Raw genomic sequence first — 17,102 nt, forward strand, 5'->3', positions numbered from 1 at the left:
ATGGGCACATGCAAGAGAATAAAATGCAGGACAATATAAGGTGGATAGGGACTGAAGGGGTTGCTCAGATGGCTGCTGGCAGGAACCCAATGGGCCGAGTGACCTCTTTCAGTGCTGAAACAAATAATACCATCTGAGTAATTTCCAACAGCCACTTGCATGGGCTTCCTGTAAGCTCCACACCATTTGCATTCTTTGAGGAGTCCAATAGCAAATGCCAAATTCCTTCTGTTTCCCAGTTGTTCTCTGGGAGTCTATTCACTGAAACGTTGCCTGTTAGACCTGGTACTGATTCAGGGACTCTATCCATTTCAATGAAGGTTAATGGCTCCAGTAAGTACGAGATTGCTTAGATTTTTTTCAATTGTTAATTTTAAAAATTGTCAATTAGCATTTAATTATTTAAAATTTTAAATTGTTTTGAGATTCTTAACATTTCTTTACTTTTTAATTTAAAATTTTAAAAAACTTAACTATGTAATGTTTGTAAATGTCAGACATTCGAAGACGTTGATAGCTGTTGAACCTCAGAGCATTGCTCCATTAATGGGACAAGGCTGGCATTTTTGGTAAAAAGGTCCTATGCTCAATCAGAAGCCAGCTTTGGGGACCAAATCATCTCAGCAGGAAGTAAGCAGCAACTGCAGGTAATTAGACAGTGGGATTGAACCCCCCTTTGGGACAGATGCTTTAAAGCTAGATAAGCACAAGAGAGAGAGGGATGAAATATTGAGCTGATAGGGCTGGATGAAGCAGGGCATCAGCCTCAGACCGTTGGATTGAATGCCTCTTACCTATGCTGTAACTTCTTTGCATCCAGAAGTACAAGGATATTAGAATAGTGAAAGTAGGGCTCAGCTTTTCAGAATAATATTACATTTGTGATCCTCCAAACTGTGGGTGTTGTAGATGGACAAAGATATCTTGCCCACTAGATGACCACTTTATCTTCCCCTTCTGATGGGGTGATACCTTCTCTTAAACTGCAGAGCATTTATGCATTGTTGCATTAATATATCATTTGCTAATTCTATCACCAAACACAATACATACCTTGTGAGCTTCCAGTCGGTTCCGACTCCTGCAATAAGACAAGAGATGTGAATGCAGGTTACGTAGCTCGCACAGGTCTAAACAATGGACATGTATCAAAATCATGGCTTGATAGCCATAAAACAAGAGATTCTGCAGATGATGGAAATCCAGAGCAACATGCACAAGGTGCTGAAAGAACTCAGCAGGTCAGGCAGCATCTATGGAAATCAGTCAACTGTTGACGTTTTGGGAGGAGGCCCTTCTTCAGGACTGAAAAGGGAGGAGGACAATGCCAGAATAAAAGGGTTGAGGGGAGGGGAAGAAGGAGTGGCTATTAGCCAGATGGGTGGGAAGGGTAAAGGGCAGGAGGAGAAGGAATCTGATAGAAGAGGAGAGTGGACTGGGGAGAAAGGGAAGTGGGGGGCACCGGAGAAGGCACATGAGGAGAACAGGTAAGAAGCCAGAGTGAAAAGAAAAGGGTAAAGGAATTTTTTCTAATGTAAGAAAAAAAATCAATGTTCATGCAATCAGGTTGGAGAATATGTGGTTTTGCTCCTCCGCCCCTAGAGTGGTCTCATCTTGGCAGAAGAGGAGGCCATAGACCAACATGTCGGAATGGAAATAGTATAGGAATTTAAATTGTCGGCCACTGGGAAATTCTGTTTTTTGAGGATAGAGCAACTGTTCAACAAAGCAGTTCCCAGTTTACATCAGGTCTCACCAATGTAGAGCAGGCTGCATCGGGAGCACTGGATACAGTAAATGACCCCAACAAATTGGCAGGTAAAGTGTTGACTCGCCTGGAAGGACTGTTTGGGGCCCTGAATGGAGGAAAGGGAGGAGGTGAATGGATTTCTGTCACTTGCAAGGATATGTGGATGTTGTCTACATGGACTTTAGCAAGGGAGGTTACTCAAGAAGATTCAGTTGCTTGGCATTCAAGACGAGGTAGTAAATAGGATTAGACACTAGCTTTGCATAGAAGCCAGAGGTTGGTACTAGGTGGTTGCCTCTCTGACTGGAGATCTGTGACAAGTGGTGTGCTGCAGGGATCAGTGCTGGGTCTGTTTATCATCTATATCAACAATCTGGATGTTAATGTGATAAACGGGATCAGCAAATTTGCATATGACAACAAGACTGTGGATGTAGTGGACAGTGAGAAAGGCTATCAAAGCTCTCAGCGGGGCCTGGACCAGCTTGAAAAATGGCAGATGGAACTTAATGCAGCCAAGTGTGAGGTTTTGCACATTGGGAGTACAAACCAGGGTAGGACTTACACAGTGAACAGTAGGGCACTGACAAGTGCAGTAGAGCAGAGGGATCCAGGAATACAGGTCCATAATTCCTTCAAAGTGGTATCGTAAGTAGATAAGGTCATAAAGAAAGCTTTAGGTACATAGACCTTCATGAATCAATGTATTGGCTCTAGGAGTTGAAATATTATATTGAAGTTGTATACATTGTTGGTGAGGTCCAAGTTGGAGTATCGTGTACAGTTTTGGTCTGCTACCTACAGGAAAAAATGTCAATAAGATTGTAAGATTGCAGAGAAAATTTACAAGGATGCTGCCAGAACAGTTACAGAAAAAGGATGAATAGGTTAGAACTGTATTCCCTATAGTGTAGAAGAATGAGGGGAGATTTGATAGAGGTATACTGTACAAAATTAAGAGGGGTATAGATAGAGTAAATGCTAACAGGCTTTTCAATTGAGAATGGGTGAGACTAGAACTAGGGGCCATGGGTTAAGGGTGAAAGGTGAAATAGTTTAAGGGGAAGCTTTTCACTCAGAGGCTGGAGAGAGTGTGGAATAAGCTGCCAGTGGAAGTGGTGAATGTGGATTTGATTTCAACATTTAAGAGAAATTTGCATAGGTACATGGATGGGAGAGGTCTGGGTTCAGGTTGATGAGACTAGGCAGATTAATGGTTCTGCACAGACTAGAAATGCCTTGGGGCTTGTTTCTGTGCTGTAGTGTGCAAAGACTCTATGACTTTTCAGCTGTTGCAAGAAAAACTTCCCGAATCTGTACTCTCTCAAAAGATAGATTGGCTTAGTCTCATCTACATATAGTGAAATATGTCCCTTGCATCAATGATCAACAAAGTACAAGGATATGCTGGGGGCGAGTGTCATCATGGTTCTGGTGCCAATAGCGTGGACACAACTTGCTATCCTTTACTAACCCATAGGTCTTTGGAAAGTGGGAGAAAACCAGAGCACCAAAAGGAAACCCGGCTGGTCACGAGGAAAATGTACAAGCTCCTTACAGACAGTAAAGAGAATTGAACCCCAATCACTGGCACTGAAGAGGTTAATGCTACTGTGCCACCAATGCCACCTCTTATCTGGTGTTCTGGACTATCTGCTCTATGCAAAGTTTATCTTTTATAACTTCTTTAGAGGTTGAAAACCTCTATGACTTCACTGCATCTAACAAGGCAAGTTTCACCAATTTTGAAGCTTTTACATTAGTTAAGTCATGTCACCATGTACAAAATGGACGCATTTGTTCATTGTTTTATGAACTGTCCTGGCCAAGCAACAAAAAGAATCCTTCATTAAGAAATTGCAATGGTTAATTCATAAATCACATGTCAATTTCAGCCCAGAAAAGTCTAGCAACATATAACTTTTTTTCATGAAAAGAATTTGCTTCAGGAACAGTTGAATAAAGTGACGCAATGTTTGCGTTTGCATGTGATTAAGTAGTGCCACCTTTACGCAGTTTTAGAACTAAAATAGTGTCTATTGTCCTTGGAGCCCTTTGATAGGCTATTATTCTGAAGGGATTTAATTATAGAGCAAAATAAAGTTGATTAAATGTAGTGCACTTATTTTGAGTGCAGTCTAACTGGATGTGCCAGGGAGATGATACAGGACTGGAGCAGAGCATGAGCCGGAAAATAATCTCCTTTCTGAATACTTGCTTCACCTCCCTTACATCCTTTAATTGTGATCCTATTAATGTGAACATGTTCACCATTGACTGTGAATCAACCCATGAAATTAAATCGTTTAGACTCGACCACACCAAGAATTGCATTTTGGTGCACACCACTGTTTATTGGATTCACGAGATTCCCTCCCTCCCCACTGGGAGATTTATTTGTTTAAATGAACCAGGGAAGTTGTTAAATAATGAAGTTATGCCAGTTGTAGAACTGGACTACAGTAACTTTACAATCTGTGCTAAAGACGGATGAACAGGTTGTGGTGCATCACAGAGCACAGATTACACTCAGCTGGGGTATGCAGGTCAGCATTGATCCTTGCCAAGCACCATACACTAATACATACCATCATAAGATAATGAGTGTTGGGCAGCCACTATGCCACACAAGCAAGTATTTACTAATGATGCTCATTTCATTTGTTCATCCATTAGTTTCTTTGACATTAAAATTCATCCAAAAGCTTTAATAAAATGACATGCTGTGAATGTGCATCCCACCCAACTTCCAAGAAAATATGGTTCAAAGCTCTAAACAGATAAAATATAGGGTGGAATCCCAGTTTTTTTTTTAATTATTTTAATTTAAATTAGAATGACAAACAATTGGTTCCAGGCTGGGACTTAGATTAGATGAAGTGAAGTGGATGACAGAACTGTATAATCTGAATACTATTAGCTTCAAATAATGGTCTCACTCAAACAGTGCAGTGACATTCAACCATGTAATTCTGTAGAAACCCCATCACTTTTCATGCAATGGGAAGGGTTGGTTGGAACCAGATTGCGCTGTGCTAAAACTTCTTTCAATAATCATAGATTTCTCACAGAGGGTGATGAATGTGAAGAATTCTCTACCCCAAGCAGTTATTGCATCTCCTTAAAAAGGAGGTAGATAAATTTATGAAGGATGTGGGAATTGAGGAACTGTACTAAAGAGTAGATCAGCCATGATCATCATGGGTCAGGCTTGAGGGCCGATGTAGCCTACTCCTGATTCTGTTTTTACAGTGCGTATTTAAAATAAACCCTTGTTTTTTTATTATTCATTATGTGCATATCGACATCATTTGAAAGGTCAGCATTGGTTGTCCATCACAAACACAAGGAAGTCTGCAGATCAGGAAGCGTCTACGGATACCTCCCCTGGGTCCCCTCCTCCTTCCCTTCCTCCTATTGTCCACACTCCTCTCCTATCAGATTTCTTCTTCTCCAGCCCTTGACCTTTCCCACCCGCCTGACTTCATCTATCACCTTCCAGTTCCCCTCCCCCCACCTTTTTATTCTGGCTTCTTCCCCCCTTCTTTCTCAGTCCTGAAGAAGGGTCTCAGCCCAAAACGTTGACTGTTTACTCTTTTCCATAAATGCTACCTGACCTGCTGAGTTCCTCCAGTATTTTATATGTGTTGCAATAGTTGTCTACGCCTGTTTGCCCTTGAGAGTAATAAGTCTTCTTCAATTACAACAATCCTGTGGTGAAAGCACTAATGTATTGTTATTAACCACTGAATTCTACAATTTTGGCCTATCAAGAAAGAAAGAATGGTGAAATATATTTACTTTCAGATGTTGTGTGGTTTCAGAGGAACATAAAGGAAATGGTGTTCCCTTACCCAGTTAAGTAATAGAAGCTGTGGGTATAGTCTTGCCTCAGTGGACCACCAATCAAACCACCTTCCAAAAATAACGCACAATAATCACAGACAGCTGGTCACCAACCATTATTACCAAGACTTATCCAGTGCTGAAGGCAAATTGCTGGTTGGAGATTTACGTTCTGCTAATGGGGTGATGATTTTGCTTGTCCAATCCCGAAATTTATAAATTGCTTTGCAATTTCTTGCCTCATTGATTTATTTTCTAAAGTGATATTAAATATGGATAATTATCCCCACAAATATGCAATATTGCACAGTAGATATGGGGTACTGTACCCATTCATCACTTTACAGCATCCCAACAAAGTGTGGTATTGTACTGACTGCAGTCCACAAACATAATTATATCAACTTTATTCTATATGTATTACAGAGAAAAGCAATTTAATCCTACACTCCAAGCCAACTTAATGAGAACAAAACCACTATGTTACACAGACACATACACATTCCCATAAAGTTTTCTGCTCAAAACTCTTGCATTATCGATTATATTAAGTGGCATCCTCTCCATGAGTCAGAATACAGGTTTATGCTCCAATCAGGAAACCAGGGCACACTCAGTTCAGTATTGAGGGAGCGTTGTTTTCAGATTTGTGTTAGCCCAGCTGATCTGCCTATTTAGGTTAATGCGTAAGATTCAATGAGGGAATTCTGCCACCATCTGAAACTATGTATTTAACAGGCCATTCATCTTATCTGCTGTTTGTGGGACTTGGCTTTGTGCATATGGTTGCTATTTACATATACAGCAACAGAGTAACTGCAACAACAATTTGTGCTTAAGTAATGCTATAACTTGTCATGAAGAGCTTAGAGAAATGGCATGATATTCGAGATCTTTGTCAGACCGAAAAGAGCATGGTATTCAAAGACTTCTGTTGACTGTGCCTTTATGATACTGTATGATATCCACGTTCCAATTCTGGCATCATATAAATACTAAAATATGCCACCTGACACTCAAAAGCCATGGAATCAAACAAACCTGGCAAGCCTTCTCAGGTTTTCTGCATTATATCAAAGCAATGCGACTTAGTTATTAAAATATCTTCAATGCATAGAGGAATTCCAACATAGTTTACAGAAGTAGAACAGACACAATTTAAGATCAGAATGAAGAAAATATTGGATGAAGCACCAGTTGATAATAGGCTATGATTCCATGATAGAAGTTTGTATGTTATCTAACATATGCAGTCTCCAAACAGAACTGCACACAAAAATTCCAATACAGATAGACCTCTATATATCAGTATGGAATATATACCAGCTCCTTTAAATGTATGATATTCTCACCCAATTTTGTGATGTTTCAGCTCATACTGGCAGCACTCAACCCATCACATAATGCTCACACTTCATGAAACCCACTCCCCATGTCCCATTATGTCATCAACCAAATAAAACCTACGTGGAGCACTTTAATCTTTCAGATGTGAGGGATTCTATTACCCAACAATGACAAAAACCTTAATTCAATGATGAGGAATCAGCTGTGTAATTGGAATACAAGGTGTCAGTCATGGATCAGGGGCTGCGTACTGGTTTCCTAACTCCAAGGTCCCTCCCCTACGACTTCATGCCATAATCTCAGCCGAGAGTCCAGTGATACTGAGAGTGTTATACCATCAGAGTGGGTGTGATTTGGAAGAGATATTAAGCCTCATTTTTTAATGTTGCCTGTTAAAAAAAATCAGATCCCAATTCAACAAAGAGAATAGGAGTTCTCCCCAGGACCTCACGGTAGCACAGCAACACTTTACAGTGCAGGCGACCCAGGTTCAATTCCCACCGCTGCCGCTAAGGAGTTTGTACATTCTTCCCATGACTGCGTGGGTTTCCTCCAAGTACTCCAGTTTCCTCCCACAGTCTAAAGACATACCAACTGGTAAGTTAATTAGTCGTTGTAAATTGTCCCCTGATTAGGCCAGGATTAAATCAGGGGATTGCTGGGCAGTGTGGCTTGAAGGGCCAGCAGGGCCTATTCCACACTGTATCTCAATAAATAAATAACAAGACCTGGCCAAGATCTTTCGGTCAATCAATCCCCAGCTTTTTATTCTGGCATCTTCTCCCTTCCTTCCAGTCTGAAACGTCAACTATCTATTCACTTCCAGAGATGCTGCCTGACCTGCTGAGTTCCTCCAGCAGTTTGTGTGTGTTGCTTTGGATTTCCAGCATCCACAGAACCTGCCGTGTATATCATTAGGCAGACTGTCTGGTTACTGTGCTGCCTGCATGGCAGTGCTATGTGCAAACTGAATGTAGCAACTGCATTTTACAGCAGCATTAAAAAGTATTTAGCAAGCTGCGGATGCTGAAATTCTGAAATAAAATGCAGGAAACACTTGGCAAGTCAGGCAGCACTGGTGGCAAGAAAAATGTAGTTAACAGAGCAGGAAGAGCTGGGAAAGTGAGAGAACAATTTGGTTTTAAGTTACAGTGAAGGTAGGAGATGGATGGAGAGAACATAAGGAATACCTCTGATAAAGTGAGATTGGATTATTGAGGTGATCCCTCTGCTTAGTTGATACATTAGTAAGGGTAATGAGAAGGAGTAGAAACAAACGGTCATGTAGCAGCTGTGAAATGCATGTCGGAACTAATACTGAAACTTGAAATGAAAAATAAAAGTGGTGGAAGTGCCCAGCACGTCAGGCAGTGTGTGGAGGTATTATTTATTTATTTAAAGATACCGGCTAGAATAGGCCCTTTAAGCCGCACCTCCCTAAACAGTCACAGGACAACTTACAGCAGAATGTTACAGATGGATAACCCTACAACACAAATGACCAGAACAAAAAAAAACAAACAGAAAAAGAGGAAGTCATCTGAAATTCTTGAATTTGGTATTGATTCCCAAAGGCTACGGTGGGCCTGAATGGAAGGTGAGGTGCTGTTCCTCAAGCATACATTGAGCCTTGTAGGAACAATGCAGGAAGCCACAGACAGATAGCCCAGAGTGGGAATGGGATGGAGATTGAAACTGACAGGCAACTGGAAGCTAAGGGGCGCCTCTGCCTATTTAATGGAAGTGTTCCGCAGAGAAATGATCCAATCTGCATTTGGTTTCTTCATTAAAAAATAATTCACTGGATGTAACATGTCATGGGATACCCTGAGATTGTGAAATACATTACACAAATGCCATCTTTGTAGCTTTAACTTTATGTTATCCCAAAAATACAAAAGTGTGCTCAAGCAAAAACATACTCATAGCATGCTTCTCGGTACTATACTCTTACCTCCCAGTAGTGAGGGTAGCAATTAACTCCTCCTTCTCGGCCAGTTGCCTCTTCATTGCATTGAGTTGCTCTTGCAGCTGAAACATTAATCTGGCAATTATTAAGGTGGACCTCTTTCACAGCATAATAAATAACGACTGTTTCACGATCACTAAAATCATGGAGTCCCAGATTAAATCAAATGAGGTGCTGACAGCAACTATAATTCTAAAGCAAAGTGAATTTGATTGTGTACGAAAGTAATTGCTCTATTACACATTGTGTGGGGGATGGTTGCACTTAATTCTGGGAAGTGAGACACTCTTCATCCACCTCACTTACAGCCAAGTCTCCCTTAATCACACTGGAATTAAGGTAAAGATGATATTAATATTCTGGCACAAGATAGGGAGAGCATGCAGTAAGTAGTTGAATTTTGGCATGTACAATTACCTTCTATATTCAGTCACCTCTGAATGGTGATAAGGTACCTCATGCACTGATTAAGTTTATTTTTCAGAGTAAATTACACTATTTATGTGATGAAAGTTCCCCTAACAAACTACATAGACAATTCAAATGACATCTTGTACAACTTCATGCACTAAAACTTGTTGATTGTGCTTTAATACCAAAGGTAAGTAAACTTATACCAAAGGGCCTTCACAAATTTACTGAACTAGTTGAACACAAGCCTTCATTCTTACAATCTGCCTAAAATACTCCAAGTGGTCAAATTATATTACAAACACAAGATTCTGCAGATGCAGAAAATCTTAATCAATACATACAAAATGCTGGAGGAAATCAGCAAGATAGGCAGCATCTATGTAGGGGAATAAACAGTCAGTATTTTGGCCCAACAGCCTTCATCAAGTCTGGAAAGGAAGGGGGAAGATTATGACTTTTTCTTCCTTCATTTCCAGTCATAATGAAGCTTGAAACACCAATTTATTCCCCTTGGTTGTTGAGTTCCTCCAGTGTTTTGTGTGTAAATCATATTACACTTTAAGCATCCATATATACAAGGGGTGATCGATAAGTTTGTGGCCTAAGGTAGAAGGAGTCAATTTTAGAAAACCTAGCACATTTATTTTTCAACATAGTCCCCTCCTACATTTGCACATTTATTTTTCAACATAGTCCCCTCCTATATTTACACATTTAGTCCAGTGGTCGTGGAGCATACAGATCTTGGACCGCCGGAAAGTGTTCACAGCAGGGATGATTGATAAGTTTATGGCCTAAGGAAGAAGGAGATGAGTTATACAGCTCTCGTTACATGCACATGCAGTTCAACGCTTTGAGTGATTATGCAGAAAGTTTGAAGTTAATAACTCATCAAGGGTGATTGATAAGTTTGTGGCCTATGGTAGAAGGAGATGAGTTATTAACTTCAAGCTTTCTGCATGGTCACTCAAAGCGTTGAACTGCATGTGCATGTAATAAAATAACAGCCGTATAATTCATCGCCTTCTACCTTAGGCCACGAACTTATCAATCACCCCATCTGTGGGCACTTTCTGGAGGTCCAAGATCCATATGCTCCACGACCACTGGACTAAGTGTGTAAATGTAGGAGGGGACTATGTTGAAAAATAAATGTGCTAGGTTTTCTAAAATTGACTCCTTCTACCTTAGGCCACAAACTTATTAATGACTCCTCGTATTTCAGGTGTTTTTAATAAAATCTTTAACTGCTTCATTGTTACAAGCCTTTCTGCATCCTCCTTTAGCCTTCCCGTATAGATTCCAAACCCTACTTAACATTTTTCATATCATTGCCTGTAGATTCTAGTTTCATTTTAATGTTTCAAATTATGCAAACAACTGCAGTTAGCGCAGGACTGCCCTCACATCATGTGAAAATGTGTTTATTCTGGTCCAGTAGGCTCCTGAATGAACCAGCTTCTTTCTCTGACTCATTTTGATTTTACCACTAGTGATAGAAAACCTGAATCTGTCTGCTATGGGCCGTAGCATTTACTACACTATAAAACGCATTTGGCAGTGAATTAGTGTAAAATGTTGTTGCCTGCTTAGCCATCAGTTAAACATTTCCAGTCTTCATTGGAAAAAGTCTAAAGGAACTTCAGAATAAAGGAAGGATGGGGTAGCTTTTCAGCTCTTGGAACCAGGTCAGAATCAGAATCTGAATCAGGTTTAATATCACTGGCACACAGAAACATAGAAAATCTACAGCACATTACAGGCCCTTCGGCCCACAATGTTGTGCCGACCATGTAACCTACCCTAGAAGCTGCCTAGAATTTCCCTACCACATAGCCCTCTACTTTTCTAAGCTCTTAAAAGATCCTATATATTGTGAAATTTGTTGTCTTTGCAACAGCAGTACAATGCAATACATAATAATGGAGAATAACTGAATTTCAGGAAGTATATTAATATTAAATTGTTAAATCAAATTAGTAGTGCAAAAAATAGTGAGGTAGTGTTCATGGGTTCAATGTCCATTCAGAAAGCAGATGGCAGAGAGGAAGAAGCTGTTCCTGAATCATTGAGTGGGTGCTTTCTGGCTCCTGTACCTCCTTCCTGATGGTAGCAATGAGAACAAGGCATGACCTGGGTGATGGGGGTCCTTAATGATGGATCCGCCTTTTTGAGGCATCGCTCCTTGAAGATGTCCTGGACACTATAGAGGCTAGTGCCTATGATGGAGCTGACTAAGTTTACAACTCTCTGCTGCTTATTTCGATCCTGTGCAGTAGACCAGATGGTGATCTAACCAATGGAAAATCTGCACTGGAAGGAGGATCAAAAAGGAGCAGGAACACCTACCCCATCACATGATCACCTAAAAATAAAGTCTGTATATCATGAGGCTGTGTACTTATGACACACACTTTTGTCAACAGTGTTAATGATGCACATGCGTACCCCTCCATAAGCTGGCAAATATAAACTCCTGGCATTGCTTCTCCTGAATACCTTCCACCCTTCTATACCCTTTCATACAACCTCAGTTTTTAAATTTACAATAAACCTAGCCTAAAACCATTTTGAGGGTAAGAATCTTCTGGATTTTCATTAACCTTTTGTGAAAAAATGGTCTTTCAGATATCACACTGAGTAATCCCACTCAAATTTTAAGTTTATACTGTTTGTTCCGTACTTCCCATCAGAAGAAAAAAAAACACCCCATCTACCCTATCAGTGCCTTTAATTATCTCAACTATGTGGCTCCCTAATTTTCTATTTTACTGTTCTGAATGCAACAATTCAGAAGGAATCTGTATAGTCAGTACTGAACTTACAACTTTCTACACTTCAAAGTTTTGACATGAAAGCCAATATTTTATCAGCCTATTTCATTACTTTCTTGTAACTTTCTACTAAGTTTTATTCATTTTACTTGTCACATGTATATTGAAACACAAACAGTGAAATGAGTTGTTTGGGTCTATGACCAACACTGTCCGAGGACCGTGCTGGGCACAGCCTGCAAGGGTTGCCATGCTCTAGTGCCAACAGAGCTGCCCACAGCTTACTACCCATACACCTTTGGAATGGGTGTGGCAGGAAATTCATGTGGTGACATGGAGAATGTACAAATTCCTTACAGATAGCAGTGGGAATTGAAGCACAAATGCTTGCGCTAACCACTACACTACTACACATTCTCTCCAAGTCTTCCTGTATACTCAGTTATTAGCTCTTGCCCTTCACAACATATTTTGATCCAGCTTTCATGTCCTGACTTGCCCAAGTGTATGCCCTCACATGTCCAACTCATTTCCATCTGCTACTTCGCCCACCTTAGCTATCAAGATCCTCTTTTAGCTTTCAGCAAAGTTATTCATTATTTCTGTTAGTTATTCAGTATTCAAAGTTCTTGCACTACTTATTGTTCAAGATAATGTCATCCACAAGCTTTAATATAACGACTCTCAATTCTATCATTGACATCTACCATATTCCTGGATGACACCACTAGCTCATTATGCCAAATGGTTTACATACTCCTGGTCTTTTGTCCCCGCCTCAATTTCCTACCCGAGTAAATAGGTGGACCCTAATTCTGCCTGCTCTCAGTGTTGCTACCAGTATCTTATGCAGAACTTTAATGAACACCTTCTGGAAGTCCATATAAATAATACCTATAGAACCAATCTAATCTACTGAGTTTGCTTCCTCCTCAATGCGTGTATGTATTAAGTTTGTCAAAATGCTTAGTCCTTCAACAGATTCCAGTAACTTTCCAGCAACTGACTTTTGACTAGTCGACTTATAATTTTCTAGCTTATTTCTTACTTATAGTCTTACTCAATGTTGCAGTGAACAAAGCTTGAACCAGCGGTGTTTTGAATGATCATGACCAATGCACCCAGGGTTTTTGTATCTATTTATACTCATACCCTGGATGGAAAAGTGCAATAAACATTGCCAACTATCAATCACTTATTTTACATCACTGTGCAAAGCACCAACATACTTCCCTGTCTATCCTCTCTACTTTATAATTAAGCTATTAACTATAAAATAAAGTTCATTAATTTTCTTTTATCTCACTGAAGGTGCCTCTCCCAGTTCATCATAATCATTATGAGCCATGTCGTATGACATGGATGATCGCGTCTTCCATCCGCCCCTAACCTGTGAGGGCCCACTGCCTGTGGGAAGACCACCCACTCTCCCCCCAACCCCAAGCTGCCGCCTCCATTCCTTTCTCTATCCATGACCACGATTCACAAATGTTCTTGGCAAATTTTTCTACAGAACTGGTTTGCCAGTGCCTTCTTTGGGGCAGTGTCTTTACAAGATGGGTGTCCCCAGCCATTATCAATGCTCTTCACAGATTGATTGCCTGGCGTCAGTGGTCACATAACCAGGACTTGAGATCTGCACAAGCTGCTCATATGACCATCCACCACCTGCTCTCACAAAACCCTGATCAGGGGGCTAAGCAGGTGCTACACCTTGCCCAAGGGTGACCTGCAGGCTACCTCATTTGTTATAGACATATCTCCACCCACTCTCCCCGTCATGGTCCAGTCTTTAAAGTCTGCATTCTGGTTCACAGTCCGGTCTGTGGACTCCAGACTCTGGGTCTTCTGGCTGTCCCTTGCTTCTGTTGGGCTTAATCATAGGCACCTGATTCTCGTCTTGGGGTTCGGAATATAAGTGACCCTGGGGTTGAGTGTGGTGGGTGGTTTGTCTTGTCAGTATCCCCTTGGAGCAACCTGCTGGTGGAAGGCTACAGCAGCCATTTGTGATCTCTAGACCTGGTTGGAGGACCACTGCTTCATGGAGCTGTGTTGTCTCTAGTTGGAGCAGTCATTGTGGTGTGGATTTGGCTGTCTCTGGGGACAGCTGAGTGGCTGTCTGCCACTCTAAGCCAGATATGGATTTGGCTGTTTCTGTAGCCAGCTAAGGTTGCTGGCTGCCCTGAGACTCTGAGCCACCCTGGATTGAGTTCCTTTCCTGTCTTTGCCTCTGTGGGGTAAGTCAGGCTGTCCTTGCTATTACCCTGAGGTTGGATCTGTCCCTTCTTGTCCTTGCCTCCACTGGATAAGTCAGGCTGTCTTTGCTGTTATCCTATGGTGGGATCTGTCCTTGCCTCTGTGGGGTAAGTCAGGCTGTCCTTGCTGTTACCTGCTGTTACCCTGTGGTTGGATCTGCCCCTTCCTGTCCTTGCCTCTGTGGGGTAAGCCAGGCCATCTTTGCTGTTACCCTGAGGGTGCACTGTTCCCTTCCCCTCTCCATCTGAATCCCTGACAGTTTCCTTGGTGGTTTACCTTAGCAGTCATCCTGGTCCTGCACCCTAGTAAGCATCCTGGCCTGGCGTCCAAGGAAAGGGCCTAGCCCTGCGAAAGCATCCTGGCCCTGTGCTCTAAGAAGGAGTCCTGGCTCTGTACTCAAGGGCCTAACTGAGCTGAGCCTCAAAGAACCCAAGCCTGCGTCCAGTCCTGTAGCCACATCATGTCCTCGCCTAGTTCTGGGGTCCGAGCCTGAGTCAAGACCCAGGTTCTGGGTCCTTGTCCAGTCCCTGGCTCAAGTCCAAGCCCAGGCTCCTAGTTCCTAGTTCCCAGTTCCTTGTCCTGGTCCTGCTTTCCTAGCTAAAGTCCTAGCCCAAGTCTGTGTTCCTGTCCCAGTTCCTAGTCTGTGTGCAGTCCTGTCCCTAACTCTAGTCCAGTCCAGTTCCCAGTACTTCAGTTTCAGTGTCTTGCATTTGGGTCCGCCCTCAATGCCCACCTTGTGACACTCCCAATTGCGTATCCATATTGCTTTCTTTTTTTATTACATTGTCATCACTGCTTCCTATAGTTTTCTTGTTCCTACATTCCCCACTCGATGTTCTGGAATTGGATTCAGCACTTGGACTAAATTCTTACAAGCAGTTCTGGACAGACTGAGTGTCCTTTGGTACTAACATTATCAATACACTAGTCTAGCTATGACGAGTGAATCCACACGCCAATGTGCTTGCTCAATTTCCCCTAATGAGTATTTTTTTTTCTCTAAGAGGCACAACAGCGGCAGAACAGGCCCTTCGGCCCATCATCAAGGACACAGTTACACTAATCCTATTTCATTTTCCCCATATTCCCTCCAGGTTCCACCACTCACCCACGTACTTGCGGCAATCCACAGGGAGCAATTAACCCACCAACCTGCACGTCTTTGGGGTGCAGGAAGGCCCAGGGGAAATCCATGTGGTCGTGCACACTTCCCACAGAACAGCACCAGAACATGGGATTTCATCTGGGCCTCTGGAGCTCTGTCAGCTTCAACACCATGTCATCAAAGTACTTGTCTAATTTTAGTCTGCCTAGCGCTGTATCCTCAATAGTTTGGAGACAGGAGAACGCAGAAGACATAATCTGGAGCAAAGAGAATTAAACTAACCAGTAGAGACAAGGAAAGGAAAGAGGTGGAGCAAGATCTCCAAAAACAACCCATTGAGGCAATCCTGAGATTGTGAAAACAAGGATGTTAACCAGATGTCCTAAACCTAATGGAAACTCCGACTTGGGTTCTCTGGGTTAGTCCAGCGGTCCAGTGCACCCACAACGCTCCTCCCAGTAACTGGTATAGTAAACATGGAAGGTCAGATATTAAGGAGTTCAAATTCCATTATACTGACCTCCTTACCCGTCCCCACCCGATACGTGACTCCAGACCCCCACCAGGTGATTGGTTCTTAACTGCTTGGGGAAATGATAAAGCGAACTGCTTCAGGAGTGATAAATGTTCAACTGAATGTCAACGAACTAAAAAAAAAGTTCCTAATCATATTTAGTTACTATGAAGAAATGGTCGGTGGAGCCGAACACAAGGTGGTTTTCATAAGGTCACAGCCCTCATTTTGTCTCTCCCCGGCCCGGGCCGGGTGGGTCACTCACCTCAGGCACCCGGCGACCGGCTGCCGGGGAGCCCGTCCAGGCCAGCGAGCGCAGCGCCCGGTTACTGTTGACATCGATCAGCTCCGGGACCGGAGAGCCCGAGTCTACCCCTCTGGAGAAGGACATCGGAAATCTGCCTTCCGCCGCCGATAGACTTGAAGGTAATCCCCGGGAGCCGATCCGTCCAGCAGCACTGTTACCAGGGTTTCCCGGGGCAACGCTTTGTAACAGGACCTCGAGGAGGAGCTAGGGCGTGAAGGAGCGTTCACATGGGGCTGGGATTCCTTCAAGAGGAGTGGGAGGTCCCGAAAGAGCCGGAGCTAATAGAAAATGTTCGGAAGTACAGTGTGGGATCTGGAGTTATAAAAACTAGAGCGGGTACAGGCCAATCAGCTTTTCAAATCTGCTCTACCATTCAATATGATTTAAACTGATTGTTCAAATTCAGTATCCTGTTCCAGCAAAAATTCCCATATCCTTGTAACAGATAAATATCTAACTCCTTCTTGAACATATTTAATGATTTAGTTTCCACTGCTGTAGTAGAGAATTCCACGGGTGACCATTCTCTTGGTGAAGAAATTTAATCCCATATCCGCCTCATTTTTTTTTACGGTTTATCCTTAGATTGTGACTCTTGATCCTCTCCATCTGGAACACCTTTGTGTATGCAATCTGTCCAATTCTGTCCGAATTTTGTACATTTCTGTTAGATCTTCTCTAATTGTTCTAAGCTCTGGTAAATATAAGATTACTTGATGCAAACACGAGGAATTCGCAGATGCTGGAAATTCAAGCAAAACACATCAAAGTTGCAGGTGAACGCAGCAGGCCAGGCAGTATCTCTAGGAAGAGGTACAGT

General features: G+C 42.2%; 1 protein-coding gene across 1 annotated transcript in view; it reads right to left on the reverse strand.

Annotated features, from left to right (window-relative positions):
- Positions 1–16,371, reverse strand: part of ccdc170 (coiled-coil domain containing 170) — an 81,463-nt gene extending 65,092 nt beyond the window's left edge. The window contains exons 1-3 of the mRNA XM_063057273.1: positions 16,241–16,371; positions 8,898–8,974; positions 1,054–1,081 (exon numbers count right to left, since the gene is read on the reverse strand). Of these exons, the coding sequence (XP_062913343.1) occupies positions 1,054–1,081; positions 8,898–8,974; positions 16,241–16,366 (231 nt within the window). The 5' untranslated portion in view covers positions 16,367–16,371. The remainder of the gene's footprint in view (positions 1–1,053; positions 1,082–8,897; positions 8,975–16,240) is intronic.
- Positions 16,372–17,102: the final 731 nt, after the last annotated feature.

Source organism: Mobula hypostoma, chromosome 8, assembly GCF_963921235.1.
Source record: "Mobula hypostoma chromosome 8, sMobHyp1.1, whole genome shotgun sequence".
Classification (NCBI taxonomy): Eukaryota; Metazoa; Chordata; class Chondrichthyes; order Myliobatiformes; family Myliobatidae; genus Mobula; species Mobula hypostoma.